The 23,799-nt window shown below is 38.2% G+C and overlaps 3 protein-coding genes and 1 long non-coding RNA gene across 5 annotated transcripts in view; 2 read left to right on the top strand and 2 right to left on the bottom strand.

The window, feature by feature from the left end:
- Window positions 1-23: 23 nt before the first annotated feature.
- epgn (epithelial mitogen homolog (mouse)) lies at window positions 24-2,233 on the bottom strand. Its single transcript, XM_044197963.1, has 5 exons — window positions 2,057-2,233; window positions 1,572-1,703; window positions 991-1,111; window positions 593-745; window positions 24-277 (listed from the first exon to the last, which is right to left on the bottom strand). Exons 1-5 carry the CDS (start codon window positions 2,088-2,090, stop codon window positions 223-225), a joined length of 495 nt encoding a protein of 164 aa, XP_044053898.1. The 5' UTR covers window positions 2,091-2,233; the 3' UTR covers window positions 24-222.
- Window positions 2,234-2,399: 166 nt separating this feature from the next.
- Window positions 2,400-10,058, top strand: LOC122876955. Its single transcript, XR_006378160.1, has 3 exons — window positions 2,400-3,893; window positions 7,148-7,221; window positions 7,745-10,058. It is a non-coding gene; the product is annotated as an uncharacterized LOC122876955 (long non-coding RNA).
- mthfd2l (methylenetetrahydrofolate dehydrogenase (NADP+ dependent) 2 like) lies at window positions 6,766-20,356 on the bottom strand. 2 transcript variants are annotated; one of them, XM_044197961.1, is made up of 8 exons: window positions 20,137-20,356; window positions 17,977-18,161; window positions 17,616-17,738; window positions 16,747-16,899; window positions 14,295-14,402; window positions 10,666-10,758; window positions 7,764-7,889; window positions 6,766-7,251 (listed from the first exon to the last, which is right to left on the bottom strand). In XM_044197961.1, the coding sequence occupies exons 1-8, from the start codon at window positions 20,352-20,354 to the stop codon at window positions 7,136-7,138; spliced, it is 1,122 nt and encodes a 373-aa protein (XP_044053896.1). In that variant the 5' UTR covers window positions 20,355-20,356; the 3' UTR covers window positions 6,766-7,135. The 2 variants fall into 2 exon arrangements, with proteins under 2 accessions (XP_044053896.1, XP_044053897.1); XM_044197962.1 differs by lacking the exon at window positions 20,137-20,356 and adding an exon at window positions 19,985-20,104.
- Window positions 19,554-23,799, top strand: part of slc20a2 (solute carrier family 20 member 2) — a 55,956-nt gene continuing 51,710 nt past the window's right edge. The window contains exon 1 of the mRNA XM_044197954.1: window positions 19,554-19,674. The gene's annotated coding sequence lies outside the window, so the exon portion shown is untranslated. The remainder of the gene's footprint in view (window positions 19,675-23,799) is intronic.

Below are 23,799 nucleotides of genomic sequence, written 5' to 3'. Positions count from 1 at the left end.
CAGAAATTCAAGCAACACATAAATTATTTTTTTATACATTTATTAAAAATAATTAAATAAATCGAACACTTTAAATAAGTTAATTGCTATATTACAATAAATAGTCAATAGTTCACTCACATTCTTTAAAGGACAATGAAGTGATTAATATCTGACCATTTAACACAAAAAAGGCAAATGGCGGCGACACTGATGAAGATGATGAAGAGTGAGTTGTGGGGGTCACACTGATGACTCAGACGGTGCAGATTTCATTAGCGGAGCTGATTTTATACACCTGAAAAAAGAAATCATCATAATTAGAACTTGTTCTCATATTCTTGGTAACCATTCAAGACATTTTTAAGCAGACCATTGTCTTTTACACACAGCAAAATGTCAAAAATATAAACTTGTTAATAACTGTAAATATACCAAAGCTACCAATTTGAAAAGTATTTTTTTATAAATTAATCAAAAGGTACGTAAACAATTGTAAACCACAAGACAAAAAAAGGAAACACTCAATTTGGTCAATTCGTCATTTTTTTTGGTGGTATGAAGAAATCCCCAAAAATATGAAAAAAAAATTTGAAAGTCTGTAGATACTCACCTCTTATAGGCAAAGCAGTAAATTATGATGGCCAGGACAAAGAAGAGCATGACTACTCCAAAACTGATGCCAATCAGTTCCTCCAACTCGGGAAGAGTGCGAGTGTGATCACTGAAGAACAGGCAGCGAGGCCCGCTGTAAGAAGACGTGCAGCTGCAGAACAGACAGAGAAATATGTGAGTGCATTCCAAAGATGAACACGAACCAACATGTGCATGTATATATGAAGCAGTGTTTTTACTGATCATAACTAAAACATATTCAGGATACACCAGGAACCTATAGGCAAGGCTTTAACATATTGTATGTGTGTGTGCATGTGTGTGTGCATGTGTGCATGTGTGCGTGTGAGTGAGTGAGTGAGAGAGAGAGAGAGAGAGAGAGAGAACACTTCTTACATGCAAAAAGGTTTGTCATTGTCTTGGGGGTACATGCACTCTCCACCGTTTTCACAGTAGTTTTCATGTTCACTTCCACATGATCTGTGTGAGCGCAGAACCTGAGGTTCCTCCATACTGCCTGCAGAGAGAGAGAGTAGCTTCATAATCAATTTTTAAATTTTAACACAAAAGTATGGGGGCCCATTTGTGCCACTACTTAGTCAACTGACTAATTAATAAATTAAGTGATAATCAATTAATGAATCAATTAACAAGGGTGCAAAAATGATGGATAAATGATAAAACAATGGAAAAACGAAAATATAGATTTTTGAGTGAGTGATGATTATATTTTTAATTTGTCAGTTGCTTTTGATGTTATTTTTTAAATTATATTTTTCAATAGTTATCTTGTTCATTTGCACAAGATGAATCTTAAATTTTGTGTACACAAGTTAATAATTTGTGTACACAAGATAAACATTACAGTATGTAATATTGGGAACTTTGGGTCTCCGCTAAATCAGCTAAATCAGTGATAAAACGCCTTTGCACAGTTTAATGTCTTCTGACATTGACCAAGCTTTGAAGACACTTACTGTTGTTGAGCTGTGTGCTCAGAGGTAAGTTTGACAGAGCAGGAGCTGCTGTGGTCTGGAGGTTGTCACCCAGCACTGCAGATTGTCCTGCTGTAGTCAGTAGAAGCAACACTGTCAGTGCTGAGAGGAGGGCTGGAAAACATGGGAGGGAAATAACAGAAAATATGAATTTCAATTATTAGATTTTACTGTGTAAAGGATTTATTTTGCTCCCTTGTTGGTCTTTGTGCTGAAAAACCCATTGTTTTCTAGTCACGATCTTTATTTCACTGTGTGATCACAAATTCGAGACAACAACTGGCTGTAACCTGGTCAAACATCATTCCTTTATCTACTTTTATGAAAAGGGCTACATCAGCAAAACACACACACATTTCAATAGTGTTGCTATAATCAAGGACTTACTAATTTAAACAAACCAAAAAAATTGGTTTCTCCCCATACTCATTTCAAATTTGACATCAAAGAGTAAACTAGAAACTTACCCTTCTCCAGGTATGTCTGTCTTTGCATAAACATCTTGTCTTCTGTCTGTGTGATGTCTGATGTTCTCAGCTCTACTCCTTCTGCCTATGCAATGTGATCAACAGCCTTTTGCTGAGCTTATATACTGAGCTCCCAACCACTGAAAATGCAATCAATGAACTGAGGCTTTTTGAAAAATGAGAAGCATTTCCTTTCAAAAAATTATTTGCATCATGTCCTTTATTTGCACCGACTCTCTGCATGCAGAGGCAAAGCCTAAAGTATGATGATGGTGGTGGGGGCATGTGATTGCCCACAAGCACTTTAAATCTGGTTTCTTCTTTGGAAGTGTCTGAACCTACGCAATCCCTTGGCAGATAGATAGTTTCACTCAAAGGCCTCCTTTACAGTTTTAAAAATTTGCTTAGATGATGATTACAGGTGTTGCGAAAGCCTCAATTTCGTCAGGGGTGATTATAGAAGAAAGATTTCGGCAAGATTTTTTTGTGGCTGCCTCTAACTTTACGTATGACAGGTGAAGAGAGATTTTTAAAAAAAGATAGACCTACAGTGCCATGAAAAGTATTTGGCCCCTTCCTAATTTCTTCTGTTTTGCATATTTGTCACACAGATTTCAGATCTTCAAATAAAATTTAAAATAAGACAAAGACGACCTGAGTAAACACAAAATATAGTTTTTAAATTATCATTTAATTTATTGAAGGAAACAAGTTTTCCAACACCAACTGACCCTGTGTGAAAAAAGTAATTGCCCCCTTAGTTACTCATTCAACCAATGAACCAAACTGAACTGATAAATGGGTTCAATTAGACTAAACACAATCAGGCCTGATTACTGCCAGCCCTGTTGAATCTAAACATCGCTTAAACAGAACCTTTCCAGTGAAGTTGGCTAAAAGGTCTCAACAAGCAGCACAGTATGCAGTATGAGAAATTCCAGAAGAGATTAGAAAGAAAGTTATTGAAATATATCAGTCTGGAAAGGATTACAAAGCCATTTCTAAGGCTCTGCAACTCCAGCGAACCACAGTGAGAGCCATTATCTCCAAATGGAGAAAACTTGGAACAGTGGTGAATGTTCCCAGGAGTGGCCAGCCTACAAAAATTCCTCCAAGAGCGCATCGACAACTCATCCAGGAAGTCACAAAAAAACCCAGACGAACATCCAAGGAACTGCAGGCCAAGAGGAACATAAAGGCTTGTCTCACATTTGCCAAAAAACACATTGATGACCCTCAAGCCTTTTGGGATAATGTTCTGTGAACTGATGAGTCGAAAGTGGACATTTTTGGAAGACATTGGTTCTGTTACATCTGGCGTAAAGCTAACACAGCATTCCACAATAAGAACATCATACCAACAGTCAAACATGGTAGTGGTAGGGTGATTTCTGAGGGTGAAGTCCGTGATCTTAAGTCAATGATCCCAAGCACAAGAGCAAGTCCACCTCTGAATGGCTCAAAAGAAACTAAATTAAGGTTCTGGAGTGGCCCAGTCAAAGTCCTGACTTGAATCCAATTGAGATGATGTGGCAGGACCTTAAAGGTTCTGTATATGAGATTTTGAACATTATTATAGCAGCAAACAACTATTTGTTATGTAAAGATATAGTGGAGTAATGGCGTCCTGAGCAGAAAAGGAAAAGTCACACTCCCTCTGTGTGTGTTGTCATCTGAGGTTCTCTGTTCTTTGCTTTGGTAGCCGGTCTGGCCACTCGCGCATGTTAGTGCATGTGAGTCCCTCCCTGTGAAACTGTTCGTCTATGAGGAGAGCGATATAACGGCCGTTTAATTTCTGTTTGTTGGAACAGTGGAAAGATTAACAAAGACGGTTTTGGTGAGTTTTATTTTGTTTCTGTCCAGTGTGAATGAAGTGTGTTTTAAAAGGTTATATTGATTGGTGGTGCGGAATAAAAGTATCACTTTTCCTAAAAAAATATATTATGATTGTAAATTAATCATTTTAAAAAATTTGACGGGTCCAAAATGAATGTTTTCTCACTAGAATGTTATCAGTCACTGATCCGTCCGGGCCTGTGGCGGACTGATCCGCTTATGAAAAGGCGGTTGCTCCTCTTTAAGAACGGAGTGGAGGTGGGATCCCAATATATTACTGATGAGTCATATTGAAGGTAAATAGTTCAGAACTACTACTACTGTTTAGACCCAAAACGTGACTGTTATTGAGGGTGTCATCTCATATAGCAGTCTAATGTTAGCCCTATTACGAGACACTTTGCTGAGGTACTTGTGGCAGCTACAGTACTCACATTAAAATAAAAATCTAAAAATACTGACATGATCATACAGTCATCCTTTCTCCCTGTAACCATTGTTGCTATGTGGCACTCAGCAGTTTTTTATAATCCGCTATGAGATTTGTTTTCAGCAAGAAAACACTTAGACTAATGTTAGGTCAACACTACGCGCTACCTAACGTCAGCTTTTACTTTAGCTGTCTGTCTAATGTCGAGCGCTGTGGGTTTTAATAGCATCCCTACAATGTACTGTACTCTTTGATTGGATTAAAATGTAAATATTTACCAAACTCCTTATAGTGTAAGGATGACTGAAATGTCATTTTACAGTAAGTGTTGCAATATAGGGCCCCTATAATTATTAAATGATGGGGAAAAAAGGGTTACCTAAAGCTAGCTAGCCATATCCTAAGATTACCATAGATAACGTTACATGAAACACTCCGCACAAAGTAACCTAAATCTATAGCTAATATATAGTTATATGTTGCAAAATGAATTCATTACTCTATCACGAAAGATTCATCACTTGATATGGCTGACTCTGAGTCTCACTCCACTCGACCATGAAATATGCAGATTGTGCAACAAACTGGCACAGGAATGGAATGGGAGGGGGGAGGGGGCGTGTGTCATCTAGTGGCTGGATGTTATCAATGTAATCAATAGCACCTTTAAGATGATCAGCGAGGTAAAATTAATGTTTTTAATCAATGGAGTCTGGTGGCGAGCAAGAGCAATACAATGGCTGTTTCGGGTTAAACAAAAAGGATGTTACTCTAACAAAAGGTCTCTCTCTGTAGGGATCCTTTCCATAATGTTGTCAGACACTTAGAATAACAATCTGAGCCTGTCAGTGGCAAAAACAAGCACTTTTAGTGGACGTACTTTGACGGGCGCATTTGTCCCTAAGGATTATGTTGCAGCCATTGCAGCCTGTTTCGCAGCTGCCTTTTCACATCTAACTAGGTGGATTAAGGGTTTATTTCGACCAAACCAGAGTTGGTGATTGTTGGAACAGTGGAAAGACTAACAAAGATGGTTTTGGTGAGTTTTATTTTGTTTCTGTCCAGTTTGAATGAAGTGTGTTTTAACGATGATCTGTGAGGTAAAATTGCTGTTTTTCCTCAATGGAGTCTGGTGGGCTGTAGCGCCCATTTGTTTTGGTCTGAGATGCTGGTGCTCTAGTGCGACATTTAGTGGCAGTGAATGTCGCATACAGTTCCTTTAAATGGGCAGTTCATGCTTGAAAACCCTCCAATGTGACTGAATTAAAGCAATTCTGCAAAGGAGAGTGGGCCAAAATTCTTCCACAGCAATGTGAAAGACTGATTTCCAGTAAGCAGATCATTTATAATCATATATAATATAAATGTATATCGGTTATAATAGATTATCAGTGTGTTTTCTTTCCAGAGTCGCGTGCAGCACGTGGAAAAAAAATAGATCAGACAGCGAAACTGTCGCTGCTGAGTGCAAGCTGACCGCGGAGCTCTGAATAGCCCAATTGATTAACATGGGCCCCAAAAGGAAGTGGGCAGCGCTTCGGGGCGTTTCTGCCTCCTGTGTGTCCCCTGCGTAAGAGTCTACAGCCTCACTAGCGACTCTATGACGCTGTACTTAGTTAAATGCTAACATCTGCATGATAAAATGCTCACAACAATGCTAACATAGAATGTTTAGCAAGTGGAATGTTTGCTATGGTCTCCATCAAGTGTGTTAGCAAACTAACATTTGCTATTTGGCAGCTGAAGCTGATGGGAATGTCTTTAGTTTTGCAGGTACCAAAGCACTGGACAAATTGAAATTTCAGCCAGGTGGTGTCTCCATAGACAAACTTAGGGCATTCATCCTCGGAGGACTATGGACATCAGCACCAAATTTTATGGCAATCTATCCAATAGGTGAGGTCTGGACCAAAATAGTGGACCGGCCAATCAACACTGCCATCTCTAGAGCCACGCCATTAGAATGGCTAAAAAAAAAAGGAAAAAAAGAGGATTTTTTTTCTAAGCTTTTATAAATTACAGTAAAGTTGTCTTGATTGAAAGTCCTCATGTGCAGAATGTTTCTGTGATCATAGTATCTTTCAAATTATTCTGATGGCTGAAGTTTTTGGTCAGAAAACAAGACAACCTTAGGGAAAATTGTCATAGTTTATGTTTTGCTTTCAGCGCTTCTTCTAAGTTTCCTGGATCAGACACATTGAGGGAGATGAAATTAGGTGTGTGCTGTGTTGTGGACTGAATGTCTTCTTTGATACGAGGAGACAGTAAGGAGTGCCCCAGCAGCCTAATGGTTAAGGCACATACCACATGACCACAATGTCCACTGTTCGATTCCAGCCAAGGACCTTTGTTGCATGTCATACCCCTCTCTCTACAGTGTCGACTGTCCAATAAAGGCAAAATTCCAAAAGAGGCATCTGTAAATCAGAAAAAGACATTGTAGTATTGGCACAGCAATATTTTTTATTTAATATTCATTTTCCAGTGAATCTGGATGTTCAAAAATGAACCAAAACGACTTCAGTAGAAAAAATATTAATCTAAATTCTTAAAAAGTGAACTCTGAAATAAATAATTTAAATAAATAAATGAACAAATTCAAAATATAAACAAAGTACATATCAAGTAAGTTTGCCAGCAGGTATGGAGTATTGAGCTCATGGATTTTTAAATAAAAGTGTGTGTATGTGTGCATAAACCTAAATTAATTGATGTGTGTGTGTGTGTGTGTGTGTGTGTGTGTGTGTGCGCGCGCAAACACTGTTTGTACTGTATATCATTGAACAAAACAAATGGCTTTATAATGTGTGTGTTTAATGCATCAGTGCGTTTCTGGCAGCAGTCACAGTGTTCTTCATCAGCATGGCAACTGTCATCGGACCCACGCCTCCGGGAACAGGTGTGATGAAACCTGCTTTCTCCTTCACTCCTACAACAAGTCAAACAATTGACATGGAGTCAAGTTACATTGTTTTTATTCCAAGAACCAGAGCTAAGATTGACACATATCTCTATATCTCTTTTTAACCTTTTATTTCTGTGGAACAACATTAAATACAGTAAACTACAAAAAAATGTTTTATATTTATACATGTACCATTCCATCAGAAATAGAGAGGGAAGGAGATAAATATCAATATACAATAATATGTATAGCCACATAAAAACAAATCGGAATTGGCTGGACATTACATCACCATCTATTAACACCTAGATACAAACAGTCGAAGTGATCCAAGAAATGGAAAGAATCACTTATAAGTTGAGACTGAGCCTGGATCTCAGGAATCCTATATTTTTCTGTCAGTGTTAAGTGTGTGTCAATCAAATTAGCACTCAGAGGCACAAAAAGGTAAAACAAATGATAAAGAATTTGACATAATACAACACAGTTTCACCGAAACCTTGCTTTCTTTATTTAGACATTCTAATGAACTTCACCCTCAAAGTCCACGTCACCGATGAGTCTGAGTTTCCCTGTTTTCGGGTCCTGGATGCGGTTTATGCCCACGTCGATGACTGCTGCACCTTCTTTCACCATGTCTGCTGTAATCAGTCCAGGAACACCTATGCACAACAAGCGGGGGGGGTGCTTTGTGAATTGTTCCTAGAAAATTATTTCAATTACACTACCACATGGGGCTGAGAACATCAGACTGCAACCCATGGATACATCATGGCTAGATTAAGATTTAAGATTTAGATCTTAAAAGTAGATTTTGACACAGGGCAAACCTGCCACTGGTCCCTTACTGTGTCTGTTGATATTGTGATTTAGTGCTGCATATTCCCAAAGTTACAATTAATCAAATTACTAAATACTGCCAAATCAGTGAATAGATGTTTACAAACACTTATTTCAGACCTGCGTCACTTTGTTGATGGATGGTCTCTCTAAATCTTGCTGCTGGTCAGGCTGAACATGTTGACTTGACTCAGACAACGAGAAATTAAAGTTGAAAAAACCATTACTGTTTGGTCGGTTAGTTAAAAGGCATCTGCAGCCACCCCACATCAGGACAGAGATAAAGGTTCTGCGTCCATTAAGTTCATATCAAAGTCACTGAACGGTGAGCTGTCTTTTCATTCCTGCAGTGATGCTTGTCATCTCCTTTTAATCACAGGTTCTAGTGCAATACCGTGAGAATTACTACTTCACTTCAGACTTAAAAGGCAACATAGAAGAATAAGATGATACCTCAACTGACTGTCTACAGGGAAGGAAATAACTAAGCATTGTATATTTATGTTGATAACCTCTCCACTTTGAAGTTGGCTGTCAGAAACATGTAAATTTGAACTCCTCAGACTGTAATTATGGTGCTACAATGGGATCAAGTCTGAGTCAAATAACAATTAAGAACCAGATTAAACTTTAGAAAATACCACTGCTCATGTACAGTATGGCACACAGACATCAGAGGAGCTCAGTGACACGCTAACCTCAAACTACACCCTTAGTCTAATTTCCCACTAACTGCAATTACAAGTTCCACAACACTTAAATCCCCAACACACACTTGATTTTCACTAAACCCAAATGCGTGCTTATTCCCAAGTGACATGAAAACAGTTTTTGATAGTTGTACACTGGATGTCTGGGGTTCACTTAAATATACAGCACAGTGTAAATGCACTTCCTGATTTCCAAAAGTCAAACTTAACAGTTGAATGACCAGAAAATGAGATGCCCTTCCCAGAGAGCTGCTTTTAGTCATCAGGGAAAAGCCTATTTATTACAAAGGACGTACAACACAGCACCCACTAAGGCATATACAGATACATCAGAGATACTCCTGCCCTGCATTGACTGATTGTCTCACATTACAGCTGCCACAGATCACTATTCTTCAAGAAAGCTGTAATCCGTGACCACAGTTGGAGCAGAGTAACAGGTATATATACTGAATATTCAGTGTTAATTATTTCAGGTGAGATCACTTCAAGTAAGGGCTGGTGAGCACTTTCACAATCATTCCTGCTGGTTGCGTTACCAGCCTACATAATTCCCTCTGTGGCAGTTCCAATATAATGAAATGACACGTGACACTGGTTTAAGAAGTGTACACTCACACATTTTAAACTCTCCAGTTGAACAATATCCAGTTACTTGAAAGTGAAAACAACGATGAACGATGAAGTTATTACTCAGACTGTGTGTGTCAATTTGATTTTCTGTGAGTGACCACGTGGTTCATCTTTGACCTAATGTCTTTATTGTAGTTGTGCTTACAAAAGAGTGGACAACTATAATGGACATTGCTGGGCTTTCTGTTAGGCACAGACCGTCACACTGCAACCTCACGTGAAAATTTAATTAGTTTTTGCAAAAAATCAAAAAGGCAAAAATTTGATTCAAAAATAATTTATATTAACTTAATTGACTCCATTCAAAATTGGCTTGTCATTGTCAGATTTGAACAGAAATACCCTATTACGGATTAAATATATAAAACCCCACACCCAACTACCAATAACATAATTAAACAATACACATTGCATATAAAAAGGTGGCTAATTGATTCATTTATTAGTCGATCAGAAAGATTACTCAGCAACTATTTTGATAATCATGCTATTGTTTAAGGAATTGTATTTAGCAAAAAGGCCAAACAGTCATGGGTTCCAGGATCTCAGTTATGAGGATTTGCTGCTTTTCTCTACCTTATGTGATAGTAAACTGGATATCTTTGAATTTTTGACATCATGTTGGACATAAAGCTGTTTTTTCTCATCTAACGCTGTGACTTAGGGGTTTATTTCGACCAAACCAGAGTTGGTGATTGTTGGAACAGTGGACTAACAAAGACGGTTTTGGTGAGTTTTATTTTGTTTCTGTAGAGTTTGAATGAAGTGTGTTTAAAGATAATCTGCGAGGTAAAATTATTGTTTTCCCAATGGAGTCTGGCGACGGGTGAGAGCAATAAAACGGCTGTTTCTGGTTTGACAAAAAGGTCTCTCTCTGTAGGGATCCTTTTTATAATGTTGTCAGACACTTAGAATAACAATCTGAGCCTGTCAGTGACAAAAACAAGCACTTTTAGTGGACGTACTTTGACGGGCACATTTGTCCACAGCACCCATTGCAGCCATTTTTGCGGCTGCAATGGGTTTTGGTGAGTTTTATTTTGTTTCTGTCCAGTTTGAAAGAAGTGTGTTTTACGATGATCTGCGAGGTAAAGTTACAGTTTTTCTCAACGGAGTCTGGTGCGCCGTAGCGCCCATTTGTTTTGGTCTGAGATGCTGGTGCTCTAGTGCAACATTTAGTGGCGATGAATGTCGCTTACATTCCTTGCCACTTGCTCCTTTAAAGGGTAAAAAATGGTGTCTGGGGTGTAATTACCTGCAGCTGCAATAATGATGTCAGCCAGGCTGGTTATCTCCTTCAGTTGTTCCTTCGGCGTACATCTGTGGGCAATGGTCACCGTGGCATCACCTGAGAGGAAACAGGACTTTTTTGGGTCGATTCACACAAATCACACACACACAAAATTTTGAGATATCTGTCTCTGACATTTCTGCCACATACAATGTGGGTGGATTAAATTTCATATCTGGTGCTTAAAGTAGTGACAAATACATATCAAAAACTCAACAGAAACAATGTTACTCAGGATAATTCACAGACATTACTATGAAAGGTCTCCCTTGGAACTTCTTACTATTGAAGCAACAGTCTCTCTGAAAACTGCTGACAGTTGTCCTAGCTAAGAATTAAATTTTTTCAGGGGTTTCCTGAGGCGTATCTTGCCTAAAATAAAGACCACCCCTGCTAACATCAGAAAAACGTATTACACTTTCATGAAATATAACATTAACCTTCAGTGGAAAAGAGCTGAGGCATTATATCACACAAAAACGCCTCTTGTTTAATGAGTAAGGGCTGTCATCTACGTACCTGAAGTTAATCAACTTTATCAATATTTTCTAAATCTGACAAGCTTCAGTTCATAATATAGCTGCCATTTCTTAATTTTCAGCTGTTATTTCATTTACTGCCATCCAGACAGTACATGTTTTAAAGTACCAGGAGCAAGCAGTCCCTTATTTCAAATAAAACACTGAAATTAAATCAAGATTAGGTAACATTTAAACTTTTAAGAACATGTTGATGAATATTTCATGTGGACTACATGAAATGTGTACGTTTTTATGATTTAGGATTTGTTATAACTGCATTATTTGATCTGCTAATTTTCACAATTATGGGCAAGAAAGTTAATCCAGTCTATCATTTAACTGTTTTTATTTATTTTTATCTGTCTGCCTCAGCTCAGGAGGTAACAATGATTGATTGATCACACTGCAAGTTCACTCCGCAGTAAATAGTCAGAGAAGCATGCTGCAGTGTAAAAAAAGAGTCATAGTTTTTCCAAGCTTGTACAAACTCTAAGCAAACAGCTTTTGCTCAGGGTATGTAATTTCTTAGTGCTGCGAGCAGCAAAATTCCTTTCACCTCCATTTTATTGAGTTCACGGCACAAGTTTCAGATGAGGATCTCTCAAAACCACATAAAATCTAGATTACCTGCATGGCTCAGTAGCATTAGAGATAAGACAAAGATTAGAGAAAGAGAAAAAATTATATATATAATTTATGTGCACACACTCTTTAAATGTATTTATTATAATAGCCTTTTTATTATTATCTTGTTTATTATATTACTCTTGAGCCTGGAATTGTCTTTAAACTCAGAGCAGGTAATGGTGGAGTAAAGACACTTTATGTAGTGAGTAATTACACAATGAGGGAAAGTAACATGACAAAAGTAATCCTAATCTTTTTTTAAGATGTGTAAGACATCCTGCATAGCTATAACTGGAGTGTGACCAGGAGTACAGGTGTGGAGCAGGAAGAAGAGGATTGCACAGGAAGGGCTTCTAGGAAGACAAGAATGAGAGGGAAGGAAAGGCAAGTCGCAGCACATCAAGCCTCCAGGTCACATACCTCATGGGATGTGTGTGTGTGGGCGGGGGGGGGAGAAGAGAACTGACCCCACAATGAATATTACCTCATTAAAACTTCATAAAATTGGGACCAAGTGTTTGTGTTTAGCTTCTTCAGCTTTGTAACCTTGTCATTGTGTGCTGGTGCACAGTCAGTTTACACAGCCTTGTATTTCAAGGAATAGTAGAATGTAACAGCCCAAGTTTACAACATGCATAAAATTCTACTTCTGCTTTGCTAAGAATCCAAGTTCTACATCTTTTAAGGTGTATCTGGGTTATATTTTGACATGCTTTCACTTGCTGAGTTTCCGGTTCAATAAAATATACAAAGGAAGCTCTGAGTAAAAACATGACTGTCAGATATTATCTAAGTAAACTTGATGTGTTGACAACTGGCAAATACCCCTGGATACTCTGTGTGTACAAGCTTATAAGCTTCAACAGTGCAAGTCAAAGGTTTTAAAAAAAATAAATGAAAAAGGTTTTTTGCTAAGGATCAGATAAGTTTTTTTAAATCCTAAAAAATAATGGTAAATAACATACAGCATTCCACCAGGGACTCATATTCATATGAGTATTTCATCCTGTTCTCTCCTTCCATGTTTTCTGTCGCTCTCTACTGTCGAGAATTTAACTAAGGGGAAATGCCACATTAAGAAAATGAAAATACATACATTAAACAAAATATAAGGATTATTAGGGCAATGTTCCAGAAATGTAAAAAAGACACACATTTAGTTATCAGATGTGTTGGTTGTTCATATATGCTATGTCGGTTGCTTTGTGTGAGTCTTCTCTGCAGTTCGTCCCATATACGCTATAGGCCACACGCATGGTGTATGATGTGCATGAAAATACCCACACCAACTGTTTTGCTTGTAAGCCCACACACTGGCAGCATCAACGCATCAGGATACTCCACTGTTATTTCTCCCAGTGGCAATGCACATCAACTCTCCAGAAAAGCGACAATTTTATTACATTCACTGGTCTTTGTTACACTTAAAAGGACTGAGGTGTGAAAGCTGAGAAGGGCAGGTCATTGGTTTTCCTACAGTGTTCATATCTTCCTCGTTATTCTCTGCTAGACATCCTGTGGTAACTTAAAGGGACGTTCTGGTTTGTTATCTTGGACCTGCTAGTTATAATATTGATTGAATGGCATGTATCAGAAGCATTATATACCCAAGTTGGGTGAGACCACCATGGGCTGGGTCTACACTCTCAGCAGCAAAGCAACCCAAAACTATGACACAGCCCTCTTAGGGCTATGTTTCAGTCTAATGACCTTTATGTCTGATAAAGGTCCGGTGTGACTCCCTTCTAAGAGATTGTAAGACAACACCCACCCCTTAAATGTCCATGCGTATTGTCACTGGCACATTTCCTATGCTGCACTCTTAAAGGAATAGTATGAAATTTTGGAAAATACGGAGATTTAGATTTTGAAACTGCTAGCCTGGCTGTGTGTACAGTAACAAAATCTACCTACCAGCACCTCAAGAGCTCACTAATTACAAGTTATATGTTGTTGATTATAAGCAGTTCTTCCAGTTAGGACAATTTCATACAAATTTCAAGTTGTTTACACCTTTGTGTTGATCTGACCTGCAATACTGCTATGCTTTGACAGGTCAAACATATCTTGTTGCTACATCTAATAAGCAAATTCCATCTATGCCTTTCCAAATCCCCTCCCTTCTTCCTACACCCTTATAAGTTGATCCGTCTGCCAGCAGTGCACAATGCCAAAAGGCTCGCCCTGTTCGTAATTTTCCTTCACACTCCCTGTTTTTTCCTCTTTGAACTCTTCCGGCAGGACGTGCATCAGCATTTAATGTTTGACTAAAAAGGTGAGCAGCCAGTCCTGACAAAAGCTTTAAGCATCAAAAATGTTTCAGGGAAAGACAAGATGGTGCAATATAATTTGCCAATATCAGCAGCACTCCAGTCATATTACAATTCTGACTCATATGCGCACACACACACACACACACACACACACACACTTAAACTTACTTACCCCCGGGGCGTTCATGGTTGCGATCAGTGTGCAGCAACATTGCAATGGGCATTCCAACATTTTTGGAGCGACCAGCGACCAGCACATTCTTTCCCACTGTCTCAATACCTGCACAAACACATTTTTGATTGTACATTGACTGTACTGCTCAGTTGAGACCAAGGTGTGCAAGGAGCAAAATCATCTGATAAACACAAAATACTGAAAATCAACAAAAATAGCATAAAGAGAGCCTGATCACACAAGCATGTGGAGGGAGGTTATTATGTCAACTGCACCACAGCCTGGCACCACAATGTCTGTGACAATTACTACATCTATTGCCAGCCGACACAAAAGCTATTCAAGTGATTTATAGTGGGAGGACAGGTATGTGTGACTGATACCTCTGTTTGCATATAAAGTTTATATTAAATATATGGATGTTGTCCAGTCATGTTGTCAAGTGACAAAGTCTATTAAACTTGTATGTGGATTTTATTCATTTATTTACTCCGTTAGTCAATTCATTGTTTTCGCATGACAGTCTGATATGTCAGTATTATATTATAATAGTACAGTATTATATCTCTCACCTTCCCCAGTCAACATGCTCACTCAATTTAAAATCCAGAAATCCAAGTAACCTTAAGGTGCTCTTGAAGATGAAAAAGCTGATATTCTTCGAAAACATTCGTCAAGCAATCTTAGGTAGAGCAATGAGAAAAGGCACATTACAAGCCCAGGCATTTTAATGGTTAATGGTTGAACCATTATTATGTTGAATAAATAATGGTTCAATGCTTTAAACCCTTTTTTCAGGTGTGGTAGGATATCTCACCTTAGGGACCTGATAAACCTCAAACTATACTATACATACTGCCTGGAGTCTTTGAAACATCCTGAGCATTCAGATGGACAAGATGATTACGCTGCCGGATTTGCTTTGCTGGAGTGGACATCACAAACTATGTCAACTTGACGATCAACACTGCCTCTATTCCTCCCTGCCCAAAAACCCCAGTAGTGTGTCCATGTAGTGCAGAGACAGAAAGAGAGATAGAAACCTTCACCCTACCATCCACAACAACACATTCTTAAAAAAAAAAAAAGGGACAACAGAAAGCATCCTAATCTGCTTCAACACTGTCTCGTATGGGAATAGCAAAAATTCTCTGCTGGCTGATAGATAGTAACTGATAACAGCCATCAGGGTCTCTCGTTTCTCCACAGAGGGCACTTATCATTAATACCCTCATGATCATCATAAACACTGCCAACATTGTCAAGGAGCCTCCCCACGTTCTCACAGACTCTTTATCCCTGATTTCTGGAAAAGGGTACAAAGCCATCTAAACGTTTACAGACTGTGTATAAACTTTTCCACTCAGCAGTCAGGCCTCTCAGCAACAACAGTTACCTCAGCTGAACTAATCAAATCAGCAGTGGATTTTGATTGAAGGTTTAGCTCTGCTTGTACATAAACAACAGCGCCCTCTATCTGGTTTGATGAGTAAAACAACAAAATGAGTTACCTGCCATGGCAGCCAGTTTTCTCATATCATGATTTATTTTACATGTAGCATTTCTTAATACTTGCATGGCATCTCCAAGTACAGTCAGAATCTAAATCCTGCATTAAATACACACACAAAAAAACCCAACTTCGTCCTTCACCCTCTGCGGGTGGTCTCATCTTTCTAGCTCAGGTCCTCGGGGCCTGGGAGCTTGAGGGTTCTGCGACTGAGATGTCTGGTGTTCTTCCAGGGAACTTATATATTTTATTTATATATATATATATATATATATATATATATACACATACATATATTATATGCTTTATTTGCATTATATGCTTTATTTGCAGTTATTGTCACTTCATTCAGAAAGATTTCTTTCCTATTGGAAATTTTGAACCAGTTTGTGAAAAAGAGCCACCACACTACATTTTCTTACTCATATACATTTGGCAAAGCACATTCAGCCCAGGTTCTTAATTATGAGTGGGAAAATGATTGTTAGGTGCCATCTAGTGGGCCAGACATGAAAAGACAGCAGCACATACCTGCACCTCCCTTTACCTCCAGAAACGACTTAAAAATGTTGTAATTGAAGATCGAACATGTGCTGAAGTTTGATGAGTAGAATATGAACACAGTATGAGTTACGGAGGCAAATTACCCTAACTGAGCTGACAATAACAGCTACTACTAGTAATTTACTGTAAATCTGCTACTATTAAGTAATATCAAGATTGATGAAAATTGAATTAATAATACCATAAAGTAATGATTAAGACAAAAGTTACAGGTTGCACTAAATATGACTTTGAGAAATATTCAACTTCATTATATTCAATTCAATAGATCTTCAATGCCCCCTGCAGGATTATTTGTCTGCAGCAAAATTTTAAAAAAAGAACAATACAAACACTATGAAAACCAGGGCACAACAACAGGTTTTTGTGGTTTACCTGCTCTTTTGATGATCTCCCAGACAGCTGCAGGTGTGGCAGGCACCATGGATCTCTGGTCCAGACACAGCTTTCCGATATTCACAATATGGAAGCCATCCACGTCCTTCTCTGGAGCGATGGCATTACATACTGCTCGCTCATTTATGTGCTCTAAAGAGGAGAGGGAGTAGGACAAATACTCACTGACATTACATATCATATCGTGGAAAACATAATGGCTAATTGTTGACCACTACATCATACAATGGGACTAAATTCTGTTCTAAACATACAATATGTGGATCTTTTCTATATCGCCAGTCAACTTAAAAAATCAAGTGTAAGAAACCAAACTTTTACTGTAGTGGAAATGTACTTACAGTGGTGTGCAAAAGTGTTTGCCCACTTCCTGATTTCTTATTTTTTGGCATGTTTGTCACACTTAAATGTTTCAGATCATCAAACAAATTTAAATATTACTCAAAGATAATAGGTTTAGGGGGCAATCACTTTTTCACACAGGGCCATGTAGGTTTGGATTTTGTTTTCCCTTAATAATAACAACCTTCATTTAAAAACTGCATTTTGTGTTTACTTGTGTTATCTTTGAGTAATATTTAAATTAGTTTGATGATCTGAAACATTTAAGTGTGACAAACATGCAAAAAAATAAGAAATCAGGAAGGGGGCAAACACTTTTGCACACCACTGTATTTAACTAAAGGCCACCATAGTCCAATTTTCATATAGCTTCCACAATGATTTTTCACGTTAGGAAAGAACTATATAAATGCGATCACTGCAAATTGAACTGTACAGCCCATCTCATTTGTTTAACTTCGATTTCAGTGAGGAAAACTCTGTGCAGCTCCACCGTCTGTGTTTACCGGGAAGTGGCAGCTGCACCAACAGGCCGCTGACCCTCCAGTCGCGGTTCATCTTGTCAATAAGCTCCAGCAACTCCTCCTGGGAGACCGAGCTAGGCCGCACCACTGTGTCACTCGAAATACCTGGAGAGCACATACACATCACACCCACTCCATGTTCAAAATGTGCATGTTAGTTTGCAGCTGTGTGACATTACACATATTTGCTTATGAAAAATGTGGTTATCCATGTGTATCTATATGTCCATGCATGCCTAAAAATGTGAAATGTTTAAAGTAGATCTATGTTACTGTATGTTTGTTGATCTGCATGATACACAATATACATTGTTAAGGAATGCATGTAATGATCATATCTGACCCAGGATGCTGGCTGCCCGGGTCTTATTTCTAACATAGGTACGACTGGCTGGGTCGTCCCCCACTAAGACCACTCCTAGGTGGGGTCTCATGTTGCCCTGAGCTACCAGCTCTTCCACATCACGCTGGATTTCTCTGTGGAGCTGACGAGCCAACTCTGTCCCGGAAATCACCACGGCGGCGTGCCTGAAGAGATAAATCATAAAGACGTGAATAAATGCACATAAACAGCACACACACACCACATCGCAGGTTGCAAAACAGACATAAAACCAAAAACACATTATCCAACACATTATTCTAAATAAAGGTGATATTATTGGTCATTTTCAGATAGGTGATTGAACCCAATATCTTTGGGTTCTGGACTGCTGGTCAAACAAAAAAAGCAATCTAAAGATGTCAACTTTTCTCACATTTTATTTAAATTAAGAAATTTATCAGCAAATTAATCAATAATGAAAATAATAATGTACATCTGGCACATCATTATGAATGTCTGCCCTTTTGTATGGTATACAGTAGATTACACAGTATGTGGGAAAAGATACACACTTGCACATTAACTCAACACATTTGTAATCATGGGATGAGGTCTGTCCCACTCCCTCCCCACTTTACGGATGGCAGTGTCGGTATTGTCCACCACCAGACCAGGAACATCTCAATAAGTATTAGATGGATTTCCATGAAATTTGGCACAGATTGCCATGGTCCTCAGAGGACAAATCCTACTGAAATTGGTGATCTCCTGACTTTTCATCTAGCCCTCATGGGTATGAGGTTGAAAGTAGTGGTTTTAAAGGTTATAGATCATGAAATCAGATGGCTTCACATGCATTTTTTTTATTTATTTTTTTTACAGACATTCATGTCCTTTTCTGGATGAATTGTCACTGATCAGTTTTGTGATCCCTAATGTTTCATCTAGCGCCACCCTCACGTCTAAATTTCATTTTGTCTAATACATTAGTTTATGACTAAATGCTTGAAAAACTAATGACATTCCCTTTGTACTCTTTGTGTACATTTAAGATACGTTTTACTTTTAACACGTTTTAAAATGTTCATTTGCAGTTTGTAGCTAAGCTGAAGACCATTTGTTTTTTGTTTTTTAGTAAAAGTGTAGGCACTAAAAATGTAAGTGAGTACTAAGGCTGAGTATTTTGAATAATATCAAGTAAGTTACAATTATGTGAATAATGCTATTTGGTTCCCTTGGTCAGACACAGTCTAGCCAACTTTTGAAGACAAAAACTGCAACCGTTGGCTCTGAAGCTGTAACGGAAAAGACAAACGGTAAATTAGTTCCCAGAGTAACGAATTAGCGTTTAATAACATACTCTTTTCTTGTCTGATTTTGATCTTAAAGGATTTATGATTGTGTTAAGAAGCCTAAATCACTGTGGTATAAGCGGCATTATTGGCTCCAGCGCTTCACGTTAATGGCTTAAAAGGTCCAATATGTGGGATTTTGTGGCATCTAGCGGTGAAATTGCAGTTTGCAACCATTTGAATACCGCTCGCCTCACTCTCCCCTTCCACGCGTGTAGAAGAAACTACGGTGGCCGCGAAACTCGCGAAAGGCCCAATAAAGAGCCAGTGATTGGTTTGTCCGTTCTGAGCTACTTTAAAAACATGGCGGCTTCCGTAGAAGATGACCCGCTCTCTCTATAGATATAAACTGCTTATTCTAAAGGTAATGAAAACACATACTTTCAGGTGATTTTACAGTAATGAAAACACTTATAAATATTATATTCCATTTCTGCCGGTAGCTCCTCCTAAATGTTACATACTGGACCTTTAATTAACTGTAGTTGATCGTACTCTAGCAGCAGCAGCCAATATTGTACGAATGCGGTGTGTTCTTAAAAATTAAGCTACAACCGGCGAAACTGCGCCGAGTTATGTAATAGTGACACATTTGTTGACAGCATTGTCGGTTTATTCAGACCTGTAATTAACCTCCCAGCTAAAGGAATGTCCGCTAAACCTGCCCTCTCTACCGTGAACGGTGAAATCTGCAGTCAATCACCATCCTCTGGCACGTGACGGTACACACGCCTTCACCGGCGCTGAAGCGTCGCTCATCCCTCGGCAAAGTAATACGGTCATTAAAAGAAAAAAACAGCGGTGTTTTAAACGTGCTGCCATTTACCTGGTCGCCGACTGGTGTAGATGTCTCCTTTGACTCTCGCATTTTCTGTGCATCCGCAGTTTGGCCCGACAGCAGTGATGGTGTAACGTTAACGGGCTACAAATCCTGAAGGAGGAGCGTAGCGGTGAAACAGAGGACGCCATGTTTGTGTGTGTGTGTCGTAGCGCGTGTGTGCGTGCACGAGAGGGAGAAAGGGGGGCAGGGCAGTATGTGGACATACATACCTTTTGTTTATGAAGAAGAGGGAACATGTTCGTATTGTTTATTATTCATTAAATAAGTTGAATGAAATAGAATCAATTCATGAAAAAAGATCTGCAGTAGACTAAGTGCACAGCTGTTACAGCAAACATATACCACATATAACCAATGTTGGAAAGTAACTCAGTAAATTCTCAAGTACATTTACTCACAGTTAAAGTGAAAAATATTTAAATTAATGAAGTGAAAAGAAAAAATAGAACTGCTTGGTTAACCCTACTGTATTCATCTGTTCAGGTGATGTTCAGGCTTTTCGAAGCTGTATGAATATAGCATTTTGTGTGGGAAAGAAAGGAAGATGACACCTTGGAAAAAGACTTTCTGAATGGAGCGTCCAAACGTGTAATGATACCACTGAGAGGACACAGGTTAGAGTTTGTCACAGTTTCAGCATACAAAACACTGAAAGTTAAAGAAATAGTTCCAACATTTTTGGGGAATGTGCTTATTCTGCTTTCTTGCTGAGAGTTAGATGAAGAGATCCATACCACTCTCATGTCTGTATGGTAAAAAGGAAGCTACTAAAGCTAAACATCAGAAACATTAACCTGGCTCATTCCAAAGGTAACAAAATCTGCCTGACAGCATCTCTAAAGTTCACTGATTAAGTTCAGAAAGTCACTGAGCCCAGTCAAGAGATAGTCCGGCACATAACCCACTGTAAAACCACAAATTGTAATTTTTACACAGTTTTGTATAGATTAAACAATCAACATATAGTGTTTTAATTAAGTATGTATATACACATATAACAAACTTTGAAGATGCATTTTGCTATGATCATCACATTTGATAAAATTGGCTTGTATTGGAGAATTTGTATACATACTGTTGTATACATTATATCAGTTGCGGTATATTTTGAGGGACATTTAGACTATGAATTCTTTCTATTTGGGTTCCTATTTCATAGCTGCAGATTTAAGAATAAATCAAAGTTTAGCCATATAAATATTAAGGTAGATGAAGTGATAACCAAAAATGAAAAGCAGTGAGTGTCACAGCTGTGTCCTATTTTGCCACAAGATGGCAGCAAATATTTGGTGCATTTAAATGAATTGTGCAGGGTCCCTTTAAAATGCTTGAAATTTCAGAAAATAAGCATCAGATGTCCACTCAGAATATAATGTACAAATCACAAGTATCTGACTGGATGTTGATACTTCAGCCCACATTAGCTTGTATAAAGGTACCATAGTGGTATGATCATCAAGAGCCGCTGATGGACATGTACAGTACCTAAAGGCCCAGAAGGGAGCTACACAGTGGGCTGTTACCTGTATCAAGTAGTTCCTGGGAGAACATGTAAAGCAAATGACTCTGCAGTCCAAATTAAAGGAAAAAGAACCAGGATTAAGGCCCAAAGCTTGCTGGTTTAACCAAATCGATTGAGAAAATAGGGGCAGGGTAAACAGTATAAGGGACATGGGAAGACATGTCTCTTATACAAGCCGGTCTCCTATAAATTACATTCATATGCAACTAAGAGAAAGGTGCTTGTTGGATGCTTGGGTGGGAGCGCAAAGCACATTTTGTCATTATATTGATAAAATATAAGAAGACAAGAGGTTTTGCAGCACATTTACACACAAAAAACACATGAAATTCATATTTCCAGTGTAAACTTTTGCAGAGAATTCACCTGGGACATTTCACATGTGAAATATTTTATACATCAAATGTAAAATTTCACATGTGAAATGTCTGAAAACTCCATATGCCTACACAATATATGAATTCATCACATTTGCAATGCTATTTTACAGGCAATAACCCACATTTACTTTACATATTTACTTACTTTACATAATTTAGTTATTTCATATGATGTATTACGTTTCATGTAAAATCTCTCTTTACAGTCGCCATTGTAAGCAAGATACATACAGAAACTAACACTATAACTGTTCAAGTAAGGACTAAACAATATAGCTCACAGTAGTGTGGGGTTATGTAATTAGATTCCAGCATATGGGTGTTAAAAAGTCCAAGGAAAATTTGTAAAGAAAAAGACTGAAAAAAGAAAACAATGTATAATAAACAACCGATAAAACATAAAATACAGATTCAACAAGTTTTCATGTATGAAGCTCAGAACAAAAAACACCTGTAAAAACATGCATGTATCACATAATTCTGAATCATATTCTGGTTTGAGCTGTTCATATCATTTCAGCATGACAGCAGTTGTTGATTTAATTTTTGCCCTAACAATTATAGTACATATGACACATTTAGAGTAAAGGTTTGTTGAGTGGTGGGAGTGTATTTAGAAAATGTTGTAAACACCACTCCCAACCAGGCTTGCCTGGACATGAGACTAATAGATAATGTATGCATGTCCTGTGTGACAAAAGCTAACTGCAGTTTACTTAATACATGGCTTTCACATACATGGCCTGTTTGCTAATCCATAGGTTAACTCTGTAATTCCAAAAACTTTCCTTTAAAAAAAACAAAACAAAGAAACATAGCAATGCTATTGATGATGATGCATTCCAGTGTAGGATGTTGACGTAACGTGAAAAATAATCATAGTGTACATTTTATTGTCACTAAGAACATACTACCATGCATGCGATCTGCTGCAAAACAACGTTTCTGATCCAACACTGTACAGTAAATAGTACAGTTGCCAACCAGAACTCAGCATGGTATGAGAAGACTCCAGGAAAGCAAGAACAAAGACGATCAGTTTCCCGTAACTGTGATGAAGCTGTGATATTTGTTGTGTGACTGTTAGAGCAGACAGTACATCTGAGGCACACGATGTTGACCCTTAAGTGAGAAGATCACAGATGAGACCTGGGAATCATCGTTCATCAAACATAGTTCAAAGACCCAGAAACCAAGTTGGGCAGTTTTTGGTGTGGCACGCAGTGATTTGAATCTTTCTCTTGAGCCCAGGCTGATGCTGTAGCCTTCTCATTGTTTTTAGCAGTGTCTTGTTCAATACAATTGGAAATCTAGCCCTCCCTTCTCCTGTACATAGACACTTAGTACATAAGGTGATGGTTCATCTGAAGTTGGAATATCTTAAATACACTACTCAGGGCTTGATTAATAAATTCCATAAAGTATGGCTTATAAATATGATATTCAATTTCTGCCAATAGCTCCTCCTAAATGTTACATAGTGGACCTTAAACGCCTGTAACTGTTAACCACAACTTTATACAATCATTGTAGAGTCCCTTTTTTTTGTCAATGTCAAGATTATTATGGCTCTCAGACATTGTGTTATTCTGCTTGTGAGTGTTGGCCAGTCCTTCAGAGGATGGGGTAGGTGGGATGCGGGAACTTGAGACTTTGAAATTATATGTAAATGTTTAAAAACCCAGTAATAACATTTGAATATTTAACTTGCTATTTTTTCCTCACTGGGGTGAGCATTAAACAAAT

The sequence above is a fragment of the Siniperca chuatsi genome, linkage group LG5, assembly GCF_020085105.1.
Source record: "Siniperca chuatsi isolate FFG_IHB_CAS linkage group LG5, ASM2008510v1, whole genome shotgun sequence".
Classification (NCBI taxonomy): domain Eukaryota; kingdom Metazoa; phylum Chordata; class Actinopteri; order Centrarchiformes; family Sinipercidae; genus Siniperca; species Siniperca chuatsi.
The sequence above is the reverse complement of the archived record's forward strand: the minus strand, read 5'-3'. Positions and strand labels throughout refer to the sequence as shown.